Here is a 17,389-nt window from a genome sequence, read left to right on the forward strand (position 1 = left end):
ACTGTACGCATGCTGACATTTCATTCTTGACACTTGCGTACTTTCACAGACAAGACTTACTCATAATGAAATCCAATGTCATGATTCCCAACAATAACCACTAGCTCAGTAGAAACTGGATACTTAAACATTTTCCGAAATCTCCTGACATCACCTGCCCATGCCTGCATGAGAACACAAATGGAGAAATTAATGCTGTTTGACAGTATCAAAGGGGACTGGTATTGTGATGGGTTTGCATGGCAAGGCTTTGGTAGCAGGGGCGCTGCTGGGGTGGCTTCTGTGAGAAGCTGCTAGAAGCTTCCCCTGTGTCCAATGGAGGCAATGCCAGCTGGCTTCGAGATGGACCTGCTGCTGGCCGAGGCTGAGTCCATCAGCGATGGTGGTGGTGCCTCTGGGGTAACACATTTAAAGAGGGGAAAGAAACTTGCACAACAGCAACTGCAGTGGAAGAGAGGAGTGAGACTATGTGAGAGGCAGAGCCCCGCAGCCCCCAGGTCAGTGCAGGAGGGGCAGGGGGGGCTCCAGGCGCCGGAGCAGAGATTCCCCTGCAGCCCGTGGTGAAGCCCACGGTGGGGCAGGCTGTGCCCCTCAGCCCGTGGGGGTCCGTGGTGGAGCAGATCCCCACCTGCAGCCCGTGGGGGTCCGTGGTGGAGCAGATCCCCACCTGCAGCCGGTGGAGGACCCCACGCCGGAGCAGGTGGGTGCCCAAAGGAGGCTGCGACCCCGTGGGAAGCCCAGGCTGGGGCAGGGTCCTGGCAGGGCCTGTGACCCCGCGGGGAGAGGAGCCCAGGCTGGGGCAGGGTCCTGGCAGGGCCTGTGACCCCGCGGGGAGAGGAGCCCAGGCTGGGGCAGGGTCCTGGCAGCGCCTGTGACCCCGCGGGGACCCAGGCTGGGGCAGGGTCCTGGCAGCGCCTGTGACCCCGCGGGGAGAGGAGCCCAGGCTGGGGCAGGGTCCTGGCAGCGCCTGTGACCCCGCGGGGAGAGGAGCCCAGGCTGGGGCAGGGTCCTGGCAGCGCCTGTGACCCCGCGGGGAGAGGAGCCCAGGCTGGGGCAGGGTCCTGGCAGCGCCTGTGACCCCGCGGGGAGAGGAGCCCAGGCTGGGGCAGGGTCCTGGCAGCGCCTGTGACCCCGCGGGGAGAGGAGCCCAGGCTGGGGCAGGGTCCTGGCAGCGCCTGTGACCCCGCGGGGACCCAGGCTGGGGCAGGGTCCTGGCAGCGCCTGTGACCCCGCGGGGACCCAGGCTGGGGCAGGCTGTGGAGAACTGCAGCCCGTGGGCAGGGCTGACACCGGAGCAGCTGATGGAGGACTGTCTCCCGCGGGAGGGACCCCAGGCTGGAGCAGGGCAGTGTGAGGAGCCTCCCCCTGCGAGGCAGGAGCGGCAGAGACAGCGTGTGATGGACTGACCGCAGCCCCCGCTCCCGTCCCCCTGCGCTGCTGGGCGGGGGGGGACAGAAAATTGGGAACGAAGTTGAGCCTGGGAAGGTGTGGGGGTTTTTTAAGATTTGGTTTTATTTCTCATTACCCTACTCTGCTTTGATTGGTAATAAACTACACTAATTTCCCCAAGACCGGTCTGTTTTGCCCGTGACGGTAATTGCTGAGCGATCTCGCTGTCCTTATCCCGACCCAGGAGCCTGTCACTGCATCTTCCCTCCCCTGCCCAGCTGAGGAGCGGGGTGACAGAGCGGCTTTGGTGGGCACCTGGCACCCAGCCAGGGTCAACCCACCACAAGTACATAATACAGAAGCACAGACTGAGACATTTACATTTTTTTAAGTTTTATATGAGGGGCAAAAGTGTCAAGATACTACCAAAAATGAAGAACCACAACATTTAAATTTGTACCTAAAACACTAGAAACTTCTACCAGCATGACACCTGTAGTAACACTAAACAAAGCCTTGCATACCTAGTCTTTCTTCGGTCATCCATTTCCTTCAACAAATCCTCATTTTTTGAAATAAAAGAGCTGTTGATGCCATACCTGAGGTGAGCTCCATTTTCCTTCATCAAAGACATCCCCCAGAATAAAAACAATATCTGGCTGCAATAACCATACGGCAGTTTGGAAAGATCTCTCCATTTGCCATTCCCTGAAAGGAAAACACAGACTCATTCATCACCACCTAACTTCTGAATCCTCAACTCTGAACACACAAACACAGCCTGGCAGGAATGGGAAGATGGCTCCAACACACAGAAAGCACTAATATGAAATTCAAATTAAATATCTAGAAATCAGGTTTAAGTACAGTAGGTATATCTTACCTGGTGGGTAATTCCACCACAAAACAATCAGGACCAACTCATGCAAGAAGAAAAACCAGCTTGTTTATTTTTCATTACAATTCCATTAAACAGTAATTAATTAGAACGGTGAATTATTGCATGTTTTACTACACTATTGTTTCTGCAGCAAAAGTTTCTGATTTTTGTATCATGGCGGAATTGGTACTTTCAGCATTCTGATTTTTCTTCTTTTGGACTAATAGAAATATGGTTTTGTAGGCAGAAGATTGAATTATCTTTGCCTTTAAATGTGATTTTGCTTCCGATTCTTCTACTACAGAGACAAACTACCAGCTTCCTCATCTCTGTAATTAAAGATATTAACTATTGGGACAGCCAAGTTATCTGGCTCATTTTTAAGGCATTCTATAAAATCGTTACATACTAGAAAAGACTTATCTGACCCACCAAAAATGCTCAGGCATCTACACCCACATAGTACCTGAGCATTCAAGACTGCACTGCCTCAGTAAGTCCCATTCTTTAACCTTTCAATACTGTTTTATTACCCGGCACAGATCCAGACAGGCAAGTCAGAGGCAGCATGTGTGCTTCTTAAAAGTACAACATTGGTTTTACACTCCTCTCCCAATTAGCTACTATTAAAAACTCTAAAACCAGGATAAGAGATTATTCAAAAAAATTATTACCTTCTCAGCTTATCCAGCCAATGTCCTTTGATTTCACCAAGTAGGTGAGTATCAGCTAAAATTATGGCTTTTAGGACTGAAGTCGAAGTCTCTTTTCCACCCATGTGAGCTCCACCTTTCACTTCTGGCCATCGACATTGAAAAATTACCACATAATAAATCAAAAATTCGCAAAATATTAACACCGAGGTCACAAAGCACACAAGTTTCAGCAGGAAACAGAGCCTCTTCTTCAAAGGAAGATTCTTCACAGTGGTCGAGCTAGAACTCAGCATTGCAGTACCAGCATCAGACACTTCCACGGTGGCTCAATTCTCCTCTCTCAGGCGAAGTCAGTAGGGGCTAGGTCAAAGGATTGCGTTGGGCTTTGTATCAGTACCAAATCCCTGTGGAGAAAATACAAAATATTCATTAAGCCAGCATTCCTTGTGAAAAGCTATCATGTAAGGCCTACAGTGTTAGCTTCTTGTCACCCTGAAAGATTTGGAAATATTTAATTGACCTAAAAAGCAAAGTTGGTCTTCTCCTTCAGGAATGCAAACAGCCATGCTGCTGAGCATAGAACCGCACTCTCTCCTACCAGGACCAAGGCAACCAGCGTAAAGCTTGGTGTATGGTGCTTTTTTAAAAACTATACAGTGAAAACACTGTGAGTAGGGGTTAAAGGTAAGTAAAGACGGAGTTTAGCCTGAACAGAAGGAAGAAAAAAAATCCACTAGGATCCATATCACCCTGGCCACTGCAACGCCACATGCAACCACCTTCTGGCACAAGTCACATAACATGACTATGCCAGATCAATGCAATTACCACCTTTAATACAGCTCAACTTTATAATCTCCAAGAACCAAAAGCAATTTACTATCCCTGAACAAGTTTACCAGAGCTTTCCAGGAACACAGATACGTGACTAGGTAACCAATGCTGCTAACAAGGGGAAAACAAGAAACATCAACAAAACAAGCCTCAGAAACGAACTGTGCTACAGCTGATGAGAAATGTGGGAAAATGAGCTTGAATTGCTAAGTTTACTGTATTTACTGATTTCTTCCAACTCGGATATTCTGTAACCCAAACAGGGAACTCACCCCTTCTGAAACCACAATATTATTTTCTGCTATTAGAAAGGCTAATACAAAACACATGTCTTCACTTCGATAAGCCACAATTGTAATAGGGCTCAATGACTGTTTCACTTCTTTGGAGGCATTTAACAGAAACTCGTTATTGCTGCTGTAAGGAGGAAATACCCAGCCTTTCATAGTTCTGTCTTCTACAGTCCTTGGCAGAAACACTTCTCCACTGTAAGTGCCCACAAGAAACAAGTATCCCACCTGAGAGTACAGAGACACTAGCCCTCACTTTCAAGTAAAATCACCCAGGTTCCACGTGCAACCCTCAAGGTTTCAGTCTGAAGAGTAGGGCATGTCTGAAAGACCCACTTTTTAAAGGTAAACAGCGTAGTATGGTCACAGTAAAAGGGCCTCCATGAGAGGTATAAACATGTTACCTCACAAGCTCATGAACAAACTTCTAGAGAAATCCACGAAGAAAAGTCTTGTCCCCCACTCAAGAACGGGACAGCAATTTTGCTTCCTACAATAGAAAAACTCTAACATAGGACAAACGTCCAGATACTGGCAATTACTGAACACAGCACTCAGTGATTAGGAGCCAACATTCAGGTGAATTCACTAAAACCAATTAGAACTGGGAATACTCAGTATCTTTGAATATTTAGACCCTAAATAGTAACACTGGGACAAAATTACAGAACCACAAATAATTACAGTTTATCTTCTCTAAAACCCTGGTCTCAGTCACATGCAGGACACGAAACAAAACCTAAATTGCTTTACTGTCTTATGCCCTAGCCAATCTGATTGATGTCTCATGGAAATCAAATCTGTCGTGTAATTATCTTATTTTTCCAACCAAAACCTCTATTTGATAATAGCCACTTATTTTCAAACACGAACTTCCCCATATCACCACTACAAAGTACTTATTCAAGACAAAGAACCATTAGGCTGCTTCGTGTAACATTTCCAATATGCATTATTTAGCATGACTAATACTTAACTGCACGCAATCCAGTTCTATCTAAACTTAGTTTAGCAGGAGAAAGCCACTACTGGCCAGACATCGCAATTTCACAATACAGAGGAACTACACATAAAGGGTGATTAACTTGTTTAGTGTTCATCTCATCTGCACTTTAACTAGCAATAAAAATCAACAAGAACTTGTTTTTACATCTCACAAGGAAAGATTAAAACAGAAACATCTGTTCAACAGACTCAGCAACAATGACAAGAGACAGGTAAATTCTTAACTAAGCACAAATTCATATGGCCTTATCCTGCACAAACTGCACCTACCCCAGAATTTGACAGTAGACTTTGGTATTCCTAGATAAGTCTCCTCTTCCAAGAAAAATAGTACTAATTTGAACAGGAAATACCAGCAAGTTGCTTAACTTGCATAAGGTCTGTCAAAAACAACAACAACAAAAGAAACCTCTATGACTATTCTTATTCGCAACCTACACTAAGGCTAAAACAAATAAAACCTGCCATTTTGCTGCCAATATCTACGCATTTTATAGAAGCTTTTCGTTACATTATTTTTCACACACCAAATTTCTTTTGAAGCTGTTGAAACAGCTAGAGTTGCAGCAAAAAGCCAGTATTACAGATCACTGGGGGAAAAAAAAAATCAGATCTTCAGAAGAAAAATGATCAAATAGAAAAAACACCAAACCTGCAATTACTAGAAAAGAAAAATCTTCAAGGCAAAACTGACATTTTCAAAAGTCACAAATGGCAACTGACATAATGAAAACCACAGAGCCGGCCATCTCTACACACGTTCCCTGCCCCAGCATCTCTGCTGCTAGCTGTTACTATTTGGGGAGTTTGTGCTGCAGGTGTGGAAGATGCCAGAGGTCTCCCATCTGCACCCTATTTTTCCGGCTTTCCTGATAGTGAAAGAAAAAAGAAAGAAAAAAAAAAAAAGAAAAGAAAATCACAGGAAAGTCAGTGATGCAGAATGAGCTGAAAGCCAACTCCTACTGCTGGCTGCTAGAAATCCCTGGCTCTGCCACCTGCCAGCCCAGGGCTGCTCACATCCCAGCTGAACCATTCGCTCAGCTCTGCTGTGCTTCTCTGCACGCCGAAGTAAAGGCAGTTTAACCAGCAACCAAGCACATGCGGTAGGAACCTGAACCTCACACACGGGTAACCCACAGACTGGAGGCCCACCGCCTCTCACATGTGATGGCAAGGTCAAAAATAACGCTGTCAGACTGCGCGCACACTGCAAGATGGAGCTGTGGTTCAGCATGTTGCTGTACAACAGGTTGCTGCTGCTACTCCTTGCTTGGCTGGTTATTAAGATTAGACTAAAATCTGGTTTCTTACTAGAGTCTGAGGATCTCAATTAAAAGAAAAGACCAAAAGATTTCTCAGTTTCTTGTTCTAAATATATGGGAGTGGCCTGACACAAGTTTTAAAAGCTCATAATAAAGGTGAGATCAGTATTTTGACCATATTAATTCTTTTCAATTGTTTGGGCAGAGACATACTCTATAATGAAAAACTCTGATCTTCAGTAGCTGGCAAACAGCAAAGTTCTGCTAATCATGATAATTTTGTATTCAGTCAATGTATACATTCCTTAGGCAGGGGAAAAATAACCTTGAACTTCTCCTCATCTACATGTTCTAAGAACCGTTCTGCACATTTAAAAATCAGCCTGTGTATGAGGACAGTTACAGATTCATTTAATAACATCACCAAAGTTTAAACATGCTGGAAGTATAACTTTATACCACAAAACTGTGGGGTGGAAAAATGCTCAAGTGACTGGCGCTCAAAAAAAAGTCTGATGCGTTTCTTCCCCAGTATTCAGGTTTATTTTGCTTACTAACAAATATTAGATACATTTTTTCACTTAAAATATTTCCATCATACATGCTGTTGTTCTTTTCATCTATCAAGTTTACTGGCATCAGACTCGCATCACTCCTCTTTCCCTTTTCTATCTCTGTTCAGGACGTTATCCAGCTTTCATTTACAAGCGAGCCAAGAATGGAACACGGGAAACCTGACGCAGTGGTCTATAGCCAGACCAGGAAGCAAGTAGTTCTAGAGCTTTACCCTTTCTCTTGGGGAATAATTAAATCTGAACAGCTCATACGCTTTGAGGCCAATTTATTTATTAATTTCCAACTACATAAAACTGTCCGAACAAACCAAGTGGGATACAAGAGTGCTCATCCTGCTCCTAGTCCTATCCCTAACAAGCATGCAAGTATTTTTATTACGTTAAAGAAACTGCATTAGGTTATGAGAAAGCTTAGTATTTATAACCTTGCAATAAAGTTTTCACTCAGTTTTCCCATCACAGTGTCACAAAGGTACAGATTTGCAGCTTTCAGACAAATACAGTTCTATAATGTAACTATGTTAAACTGTTGTGAACTGTAGTTACAAACAAGTTCAGGTTCAAATCTCACAAGTTTTCCCTTCTGCAAGGTACACCTGTCACTGGGAGCTGCCTCTTATTCCAAGCCCTCTCTCTCGCTCTCTCTGAAGCAATGTAACGTTTCTGCCTCGTGAACTGTGACTCTCCACAGTCCGGCTTCCTCTCAGCACTTCAAATACCTCAACTCTTCAATCAAACAAGAGCTTCTGATGAATTCTTGTTTTGATACCACAAGACAACTCTGACCCATCTTTCTGAACACACTCTTACCAATTCTAAAACTTAAACCCTTCCTTCACCCACAAATTTTAATTAAATATTGTGATTAAAGAAAAACTCCGAGCAGGGATTTAGCATTTTTCTTTTAGGAAATCCATCTGTAATAATTTAATGATGGAATTAATTTCTGTCTGTATTGGTACATTCTTGGGGCTGAAATTCATGAAGACTGCCAAATCTGCACATCTACTTTGAATTTACTTAGTTCACAGAAAAGGATAAATTGGGAAATTCTTCAAATTAAAACACAAAGATTTTATCATATTCCCATAAACACCCACTACCACTCCCTGCAATGAATGTATTTTACAAGTATGAGAGAGGTATTGAAAGTTAGTTGATGTTATACAGACCACAGTTTATTTGAAAAACATGTAAACAAAAAGCAAAGGCACAAAATACAGAAATATTTCAAAGCAGGTTGTCATATTGAGATCATATAATTAAATTCATAATGTTATCAAAATATGGTACTACATAAGCCATGGTAGGTTTAAATGTTGAAGTATAAAAAAGTATGTGGAAAATCCACTTGCCATTAAATTAATCAGTGGTTACAAAGATGTTGTAAAAGGAAGTCCATACATTACACTTATTTGTTTCAAACACTTTTCATACTGATTATTCAGTTTCACAGATTCCTGTACAGCATGCTTTAGATCTTCTATCTCTTCAAAAAAATCCTAGAAAAAACCAAAAATATTCACCTTAAAGTTTTTTTCAAAGACATTCTCAGGAAGAGCTAATCAGCATTTCAGTTGTTCCCAAGTTCAGAGACACTTTCCATATTTTTATTAATATATACTGCAGCTATGCAAACAAAGCTGAGGTACAGCAATCAACTATAACCTTAAGTAATAATTTAAAACTTTGCCCTGAACACACAATACAAGTAGAATTCAAGTTATGTTAGAGCCTGAAATACAGAATAGTAATAGGAAGATGAACTGGGAGAAGGAAAAAAATGTTGATTATCAGAAAGCTACGAAATGACAGTCCAAAATTTCAAGGGAACAACGTCAAACACATCTATGCAAAAATACAGCGATACATGCTGAAGTCAGCCAGTAGTAGATAACTCACCATTTACTTTGAAGATCTGGAAGTTGCAAGATTATAAAAAAGGGACAAAAAGCAAGGAGAGGGATGAGGAGAGTAAACTAAGGAGGAGGATGGTAGCATCTGAAGAAGACAATACTAAAGAGTTTAAGATGGACAAATGGATTCCATATTTAGACCTAGAAAGTTATAAAATATTTTTAGACCTCAACTGCTAGTATCCATTTAGAACTTTAAGTATAACTACACTTTGTTAATGAGCATCCTATTTCAGAATAGGATCTATTATTTATGACTACACTGTGTTAAAAAGTGATTTTCAGATTCAAAATGGTAAGATTTAGAATGCATTAAACTTGACAGAGCCTACAAGGGATAATGCTATCCAACAGGTTCAACTGGCTCAGATAAAGGCAATTTACAACAAAGGAGGGAATGAAAAACAGCAATATGTAAGGCTACACAGAATGTAGATAGTCCAGTGAGAAAGCCATAAAAACCAAGTCCTGTTGAACTTATTTAATGTCAGCCTATATGGTTTCACTTTCTCATATTGATCCTTCCATAATGATACTATCCCAGAATGCATAACTTAACAATTAGTTCTAGCTATACCCAATTCAACTAGGAGATAAATTCAGCTTCATAGAAATAAACTTCCACTAATTAAAAATATCGATGGGCCATAGCTTAAATGCAATTCAAGTCTACTGAGCAATCCCAGTCCTTTGTAAGTGAAGTCAGAAGTCGTCGGGAAATACAAGGACAGCAAGCAGAGTGTAATCACCCAAGACTTAACTTCACCAGCCTTGGAAATTCCTACCTATCACAGTCACGTTGTATCTACTTCTATCCATCTGTATTTGACATTTCTCCTGCCTATTCTTCTGACTTCTTTTCTAAATAAACAGCTACATACATCTGAAATAACATTCAGTGACTTAAAAAACCTAAAAACCGGTTACTGATAAAAAGCAATAACTGCAGATTTATATATTTCTCTTCTGAAAGATTAAACTTTCAGCCATAAGTTGTCCCCAATTCCCAAACACGGGGATCTAGAACTCACCCTAGCTCAACGTTCTACAAGTTTCACACCTAATGAAATATCACCACATTTTACTGTTACCCCTGTAATGAAAGCTAGCATAATATTGTTTAGCTTGTGAGAAAGGATTGCAAGTAAGAAAACAGATTCTCAAAAAAAAAATAATAAATCCAACACAAGACATGAAGAATAAGCAAAAAAACAATTTAAACAAGGTCATTGCTGAAAATAAAATCTGAGGTCAGTACATTAAACTGAATCCTATATATATAGATAAGATCTCATCTTCATACAATTTCCAGACTCACCAAATTTTCTAACTTTCACTTTCTACACCTATCAATCATGAAAACTTTAAGCTTAGGAAGGGCTGAAGGGAGGGCTTTGGAGTTCTGTCAGAGACTTAACTTTGATATGTTTAAGTTCAAGAGAAAATAGCTTTCCTCTCACTGACATGAAGCAGTAGATCATTCAAAAGTGATCATTAAAAAAACCTGGTTTTATTATCTCTGCAAATGTCTGTTGGAAGGAATTAAGACTGTTACCAGCAGTTACAATTTTAATGTCATAACAACATAAGGCAAATAATCTCTCATGAAGGAAACCAAATATTTTTTAAAAATCCACAGCTGTTTAAAACAACAACCAAAACCCAAACCAAACTAAATTAAAATTGCATTATTCTTCTTCCTTAGCCCAGAAGTACTGCAGGACATTAATGTTTCAAGGAGTCATTCATTTTCTTTTCTTTCTCAGAATGCTATAAATGGGGGGTTTATGTATTTTGCTTGATAACAACATATGTTTAGCCTAAAGATAAGTTTCAGTTCAGGCAGAAAAGTTAGTTTTTCAAAAATCATCTATTCTTAAACTTGTCCTAAAATAAATTACCTTGTCTAATCCAGCTAATTCATTTTTTAGTGCTCTCCTTTCTGTAGACAACTTTTCATTTTCTTTCTTCAGCTTTTTAATCTCCTTCAACAATAGCTCTATATTCAAATAAAAAAATAGAGACTTCAACCATTACAGTCAACCTCCCCCTCATATGAATCATATTACAGCTAAAGGGCTGCCTACGTTTTGTGGTATTAGAAAATTATGGTTCAGCTTTTTAAAGTACCTTTTTCATAAGTGATTTATTCTTAAGAATCGGCCCAGCACACTGCCAGGTACTATCAAAGATCACAGGACCTGCCATCTGGATTATCTGAATCTAACAGATTTTTATAATGTAGGATTATTTTACTTCAAAATCCATAAAACATACATCACATGCCTTGACTACCTTTTTCTGACTTGCAAGAGGGTCACATTAGCCTTGCTGACAGCACATTTCCTGAAAATTATGCCTACATTATAAAAAAGATATTGAAGAGATCATATGCTTTGAAATGGAACAAGATTGCACCTTAACTTGTGGATTTACTTATGTGAGAAAGAACAAGCCAGTATTGACTGCTTTGTCCCATATTTTAAAGCTAAAACCAGGTTCTTTTGCGTATCAGTGTCTGAAAACCAAAGAATGGAGCAGCAAACATTGTAGCTCAGAGAGCTGCACAGATAGAGCTTACTAGAATGAATAACAAATAGTACTAAATACAGCCATGCACTCCCACCCATGATTACACCAACATACCAATTTCAGAAACAGAGAAAAGCAGCACTTGTTTTTATCACAAACAAATGCAGGACTGGATCCACAGACAGGGCATTGATTACAAGATGCTGTTTTTACGTAACATGTTTTCAAAAATTAAAAACATTTTAGATACCGTTGGCTGAAGTAGAAGAAATAAAACCTGGAGTGTGCCTCTGGATCATTAATGAAACGCATCCTCTCTAATGGGCATACTGGAAAGAACAGAATCAGAATTAACTGTACCATTACCTAAATATTTACTGCAACAGCATTGCTTCTTATTAGAAATGTCCCTGTGAGATGTTACTTTTTCCTCTGGTGTTCGACTTCTTTTTCCAAAAACAGCACTACTTTTCCAAGAAATCTTTTTACATTCCAGTTGCTCGATTCTTTGCCTCTGCTCTTGAAGATTATGCTCTAGCTCACAAATTTTCATCTGTCAAGAAACTAAAGATTTTTCAAAATGCATAGAACAAACAGAGTTCAACTGAATACCACTGGGAACACATCCTAAATGCAAACCTAGAGCTTTCAATCGCTGACTTAAAACTACATTTATCCAAAGGGTCTGAAAGGAGGAAAAAATACAGCAAGTGAAGTTTTGCATATATCAAGTGTTTTTTAAAAAACTGTTATTGAGCACATGCTCTCAAGACAATATAAATGTGCAGGCACAAAGATACTAAACCTTTCCACACAGTAAAGCGTATTTTTGTGGCAGCAATTGCCAGCTTCTAAGAAAAAGTACATATAATCCAAATTATAATGAATATTAATTTACAAACAAAACACATGCCCCAGACTCCTAAGAGGAAATTAATTAGACTGGTCAGCTGTAATGCTTGATCAGTGCCTAAAGAGGCAACACCCACCTGAAGCTTCTTGAACCACTCCTATGGTGCTAGCCTCTTTGCACAGCAAGCCAACAGATCTTGGTACATGCCAGAAGACTATGTGCCTTCATTTGATTAGCTTACTGCTGGATTTCTGAACTAAATCAGCTCATGACACATACAGAAAACATCTGGGCTGGTGCAAGAGCGGTCAGAAGATGCATATAAAGTTGGAAGGAGGGGTAGGTAGGTGAGTAAATTTAAAAAGCAAGGAAAGGGAAGACAGCTTTCAGTTACAGACATACCAGTGATAGAGTTCACTTTCAAAGGGAACTACAGACTATTTTCCATTATCTCAATGGCATGGGAAACAAAAATTAATATAAAAAGAAAAACATGGTTTCATTTTACAAATGTAAGAATTACTTTACAGTCTCCCTAAAAGCTTCTGTTTTGCTATTTGATACCATCTCCTACAAATTCTACTTACAGTGAGATTTTTAATTGCTTCCCTTTGCTCCTGGTTTGTTTTTATTTCCTTAACATAACTTTTCTGCAGCTCATTATACATCTCAAGGAGTCTAAAACAGAAGAAATGCATAGATTGTAATAAAACATGAAAGCCAGCAAAATGTGCATCCTTTATGATAGAAGTATTACAGACACCCCATAGAGATCACTCGGACTGTAGCTGTACTGTAGAAACTTCTAACAGAAATATTTAAGATGGGTATGAATGACTGGCAACACAGAAAGAGAAAGTACCAGAAAAAGCAGCAAAGTGAGAGTTAGAAGAATGGTCTGTATCAATGGCAAAGAATCCCTTTCACTCAGCCAGGCTGAGGACCCTGCTGTTGTCCAGCCCACACACCCACACTCTGATTAAACCTCAGTACAAATAACTTATTGATAGAAGACCTATACACTAACAACAAGAGGGTGGCAATGACTTTGCAGCATGTCACATATACCATTCCTACCCCCATTAGCACAACAGGAAAAGCAAAAGACCACTCCTGAAGGATATAAAAATTTGTCTAGAAACTAGTTTATTGCCACCAATCAAGAACACATATGAGGACTCGTGAGACAACATCCATGTGTTGCACAAACCAGGTTCTCATTGCTTCTGAGTGCATGAGTGTGAGGATATGAGTGAATGAAATCTAGGAGAAAATGAGTGTGAGTGGGTAAAAAAAAAAAAAAAAAATCAATGTCAAATAAACAGATTTGGGATCCTTCCCCTTGACACTGTTTTGCATCAAGTTCTGCTACACTAATTTCCTACCATATTTCATAGCATTCAGTCTACATATATCAGGCCCATAACGTAAGTGATGAACATGAACAGACATTTTTCCTGTTTTATTAGGAATTCAAGTAAGAGCTGGCACTCATACTAACTCATGACTGCGCACCACAAGCAGGATGAGCAATACTACAGTACAGAACAGCTTTGTAAAATAACAAACAAATAGATGCTAGGAAAAAAGCTGTCAGGTTATCCATGTACAACCTAACACAAGCAGGTCCAGCACTAGATTCAAGGAGTAACTTGGACTTCTTCCAGATAAGCATCTAATTAGGTACTCAATTCAAGCCCAGAGCTAGACACCCAGCCTTCCCATCTAGTTTGCAAAAACAGTCTGGTACATTGTAAAAGTATTTTTAAAAAAGGGAAGGGAAAAAAATTCACCTTCTACAGACACCTAAAGGAAACACTAAAAACAGGTTGCTTAAAACAAAAGCACTATGGTCTGCCTCTATCCTTTTAAGCCTATTTCTGTAAGCAGACAAAATTTAGCCTTTGAAAGAACAGAGCAGCCTATTTATTTCAAAATCAAGGCATTCCGGGATGGAACTACCTTTTATGTAACATGCCTAGTTGTTAAAAGTTTCAATATATATTCTCTGAAAGCAAAAATGTATCTTTTGCATCAAAAAAGCAGTTACGAGAGTTTATTTCTAGCATTAATTGGCAACCTTTGGTAAGTAGCGGCTCACTTCTAAAATCAGTTAGACTGAAAAGTAGAATCACTTGTCTGGCCGATTTTGAAAAACAGTACCAGTCTATAAATTTTATATACACATGAAACTGACCTAGAAAAAATGAGCTAAGAAAGCTCCCACAAAACAGAAAATGAAAATACATAATTCTAGGTTTAAAATCTACAAAAAAGATCATGCATGTTCACACACACATGAATAAGCTTCCTTGGCTCATTCAACTTTTCTTAGTGAAAGACCTGAAAAAGAAATCCATTTTGTTCTTCGTTTAGTGCTATTTTCAAATTTAATCTAAGATTTAATTTTATTTACATTTTTAAAAGAAATACTATTTTCCATTATTTCAAATGCTGGAAGCCACTTCCACAACAGTTAAAAAAAAAATCAACTGACTTAATCATGAACAGCACATTCTAGACTACAGAGAAGGATATTTAATTCTGTGAAGGAGCATTTCCCAAGAACTCACCTGTCACTGTTACCGTCTAGAATAAGATCCTTGCTGTATCCACCCTTACGCCATAAACGGGCTTCTGTTTGAACTTGAACACTTAATTGAAATAAACACAACAGCTTAATAAAATTAATTTTACAATTTTAATTGGATCAAACAAAGCAACTGAAAAAAAAGCTAAGTTACTTTTCAGTTTGATTTTACAGTAGAGGTTTCCATGAAGGATCATAAACACAGCAAAGTTTCAACTTGAAAATGTTTGCAAATAGGTACTTAAATCTTGGCAGACACTCTCCAGACCACTATCACTGTTATTTTTCAGGTCCTAAGGTCCCAGTTTCCAAATCTTTTAAACAGTACTGATGCAATTTAACTATCTAACTACTGTTTGGTGGAAAAATAGTCCAAAACTCTTTGCAGTTAAGAGTTAGCATGTTGCCTAAGCAGGAGTATTACTTACTGATAATAAAACTGTTTCTTTCACTACAGCAATGAATTTTGTACTACCTTCCCCAGCCATACCTTATCCCCTTACAGGCGTGCAGCATTCTCCATCCCCACCACCCTGTTCACAGAGGGCCCCTCAAAATATGCACATCATATAGGGCCTAGTTCATCTGAAGAATATCAAGGTAAAAGTTAAACTACAACATGCACTTCTTTTGACACAAAAAGAAACATTTGACAATTCTTACTCTCTGCTTGTGCCATAGTCACGCATTAACTGCTGCAGATACAGTTTTTCCTGGATCTGACCCAGATTCTTTTCTAGCTCCTTATTTTTTATGTGTAGTTTTTTCAACTTCTTGACTAACTGTTCATTTTCATCACTGAGCTGAAAAGGAAGAGAATTAAAAAGGAAAAATGAAGCAACATTTTCAGATCAAATATTAATTATGCTGATAACATTTCACATTAAAATTCTCTCCCAAAAGTTTTGCTATTTTTATCTTAAACTATACAAAGCAAAATAGGAAGAAAAATAATGGGCTTCGAACTCTATGAAGAATTGACTAAAACACAGCATCTTTATCACATATATTAAGACTTTTAATGTAACTTCATTAATTCATTAGGGAATGATAAGGCAAACTGGTTTTGCATTTTAAAAAGATAAATCACAAAGGGACAAAACATACACGTTTTCAGTTATACTTCTAAAAATCAGCTCTGCGAGTAAGCTCACATCTGTTCTTATTTTAACCTCACCAAAGCTGACAGCCACATCAGCAGAATTTCTCGCACGCACTTTTGCTGGGCCTCGCCCAGCAGCACGCAGTCACGCGTGTCATTTCACCGGCGACCCCACCGCAAGTCACGGTATTGCCCCGACCTACAGGCTGCTCGGTAGGACCGGTGCTCCCGGCCGATGCTCGGCCCACACAAGGAAGGCCGGCCACGAGAAACCGCCAGCTGCCGCACGCGGGAGCTCAGCCCCTGGAGGTAAAGGCAAACCCGGGGGACCCAGAGTCGCCGTGCCCGTGCGTCCCCGGGCGCTCTCGCCGGGCCGGGCCGCTAGGGCGTTCCGCGGGGCTGCCGAGCTCCCCGGAGCGTGCGGGGGGCCAGCCCGCGGCCCGGCACCGCCCGGGGCCCCACTCACTTGGAGGCACTTGTGGACGGCGGGCAGGGCCATGGCGCCGCGGAGCCCCGCCTCGGGCAGGGCGGCCGCCGAGGGCCGCGGTCCGCCCGCGCCCGCCTTCAAGCGCACCCGCCGCGCCGGGGCCGGCGCCGCCGCAGGGCCCCGCACGGCTGCCCCGGTCACCGCCCGTCGCCACGGCCGCCCCACGGCCCTCACGCAGGCGCCTCGGCAGCGAAGCCGCCCCGCTCGGCCCCCAGCAGCAGCGAGCAGCCCGCGTCACAGGCGAGCGACCGCGGGCAGGCAAGGGCCTCGGCCGCACGCGGGCACCCCGCCCGTTGCCGGGGCAGCGGCAGAAGCGGCGCCGCCGGAGCAGCCAGCGCCCCCGGGCCGGCACTGCCGCGGCAGGGAGGGGCGAGCCCCGGAGCTCGCCCGGCGCCTCCGAGCCGCCGAGAGGCGCGGATCTGCCACCCGGCCCGCGCCGGGCGGTGACAGCGGCACCCCTCACCAGCTCCGGAGCCGGGTTTTCTGTGGCTGTGAACCTCAGCCTCCGCAGCCAGCGCCAAAACACCCAGTCTCAGCTGGCCTCTCTGAAATCGCCGTGCGTTTTAATCGCAATTTTATCTTCCGTGATTAACGTACACTGAGTGCATGGCATTGCAGACACTGCCGATTATAGACCTGCACCGACACGCTTGCACATCAACACACACCCGGTTATGTATCTCTACAAAAGCATATTCCGCATCTCCCACCCCCGTAACAACAGAGGCCACGGTACGGGCTGTTCAAGTAACACCTGCCAAGGCAGGAGGTAACAGCATGTCTGGTAACGTTGCTACCCACTGGGGTGGGGGTGTGTGTATCCTTGGCATTTGTGGTACTTGATACTACTACTGTTTGCTGGGGGTCGCCTTTGGGTTTTGTATCTTGCAAGAATTTTTGGCAGACCAGGCTGGAGGGCATACAGGCAGGACGAAAGCATGCCACCCTCAAGACAGACTGGGCCTCAGAGGTAACACACCAGCAGAAGGCACTCACCAGCCACGAGATCACCCACCAC

General features: G+C 42.0%; 2 protein-coding genes across 5 annotated transcripts in view; both read right to left on the reverse strand.

The window, feature by feature from the left end:
* MPPE1 (metallophosphoesterase 1) overlaps positions 1-17,389 on the reverse strand; it is a 32,961-nt gene that overhangs the window by 6,653 nt on the left and 8,919 nt on the right. Inside the window, exons 2-4 of the mRNA XM_055799780.1 lie at positions 2,944-3,329; positions 1,989-2,097; positions 61-164 (exon numbers count right to left, since the gene is read on the reverse strand). Coding sequence (XP_055655755.1) covers positions 61-164; positions 1,989-2,097; positions 2,944-3,218 — 488 coding nt within the window. The 5' untranslated portion in view covers positions 3,219-3,329. The remainder of the gene's footprint in view (positions 1-60; positions 165-1,988; positions 2,098-2,943; positions 3,330-17,389) is intronic.
* Positions 8,048-16,854, reverse strand: LOC129784082 (centrosomal protein of 290 kDa-like). 4 transcript variants are annotated; one of them, XM_055799784.1, is made up of 7 exons: positions 16,351-16,838; positions 15,446-15,585; positions 14,766-14,846; positions 12,780-12,870; positions 11,706-11,892; positions 10,709-10,806; positions 8,048-8,393 (listed from the first exon to the last, which is right to left on the reverse strand). In XM_055799784.1, the coding sequence occupies exons 1-7, from the start codon at positions 16,381-16,383 to the stop codon at positions 8,265-8,267; spliced, it is 759 nt and encodes a 252-aa protein (XP_055655759.1). In that variant the 5' UTR covers positions 16,384-16,838; the 3' UTR covers positions 8,048-8,264. The 4 variants fall into 4 exon arrangements, with proteins under 4 accessions (XP_055655759.1, XP_055655760.1, XP_055655761.1 ...); XM_055799785.1 differs by lacking the exon at positions 16,351-16,838 and adding an exon at positions 15,960-16,326; XM_055799786.1 differs by lacking the exon at positions 16,351-16,838 and adding an exon at positions 16,088-16,323.

This window comes from Falco peregrinus, chromosome 3 (genome assembly GCF_023634155.1).
Source record: "Falco peregrinus isolate bFalPer1 chromosome 3, bFalPer1.pri, whole genome shotgun sequence".
Classification (NCBI taxonomy): domain Eukaryota; kingdom Metazoa; phylum Chordata; class Aves; order Falconiformes; family Falconidae; genus Falco; species Falco peregrinus.

What these genes read in the sequence shown, in the direction of transcription:
- LOC129784082 (XM_055799784.1), bottom strand. Translation starts at nt 16,383, where the DNA reads ATGGCCCTGCCCGCCGTCCACAAGTGCCTCCAA. An exon ending in GACTATGGCACAAGCAGAGA is followed by an intron (nt 14,847 to 15,445) that starts GTAAGAATTGTC and finishes ATTTCAATTAAG; the next exon opens with TGTTCAAGTTCAAACAGAAG. An exon ending in CTGTTGCAGTAAATATTTAG is followed by an intron (nt 10,807 to 11,705) that starts GTAATGGTACAG and finishes ATTTGAATATAG; the next exon opens with AGCTATTGTTGAAGGAGATT.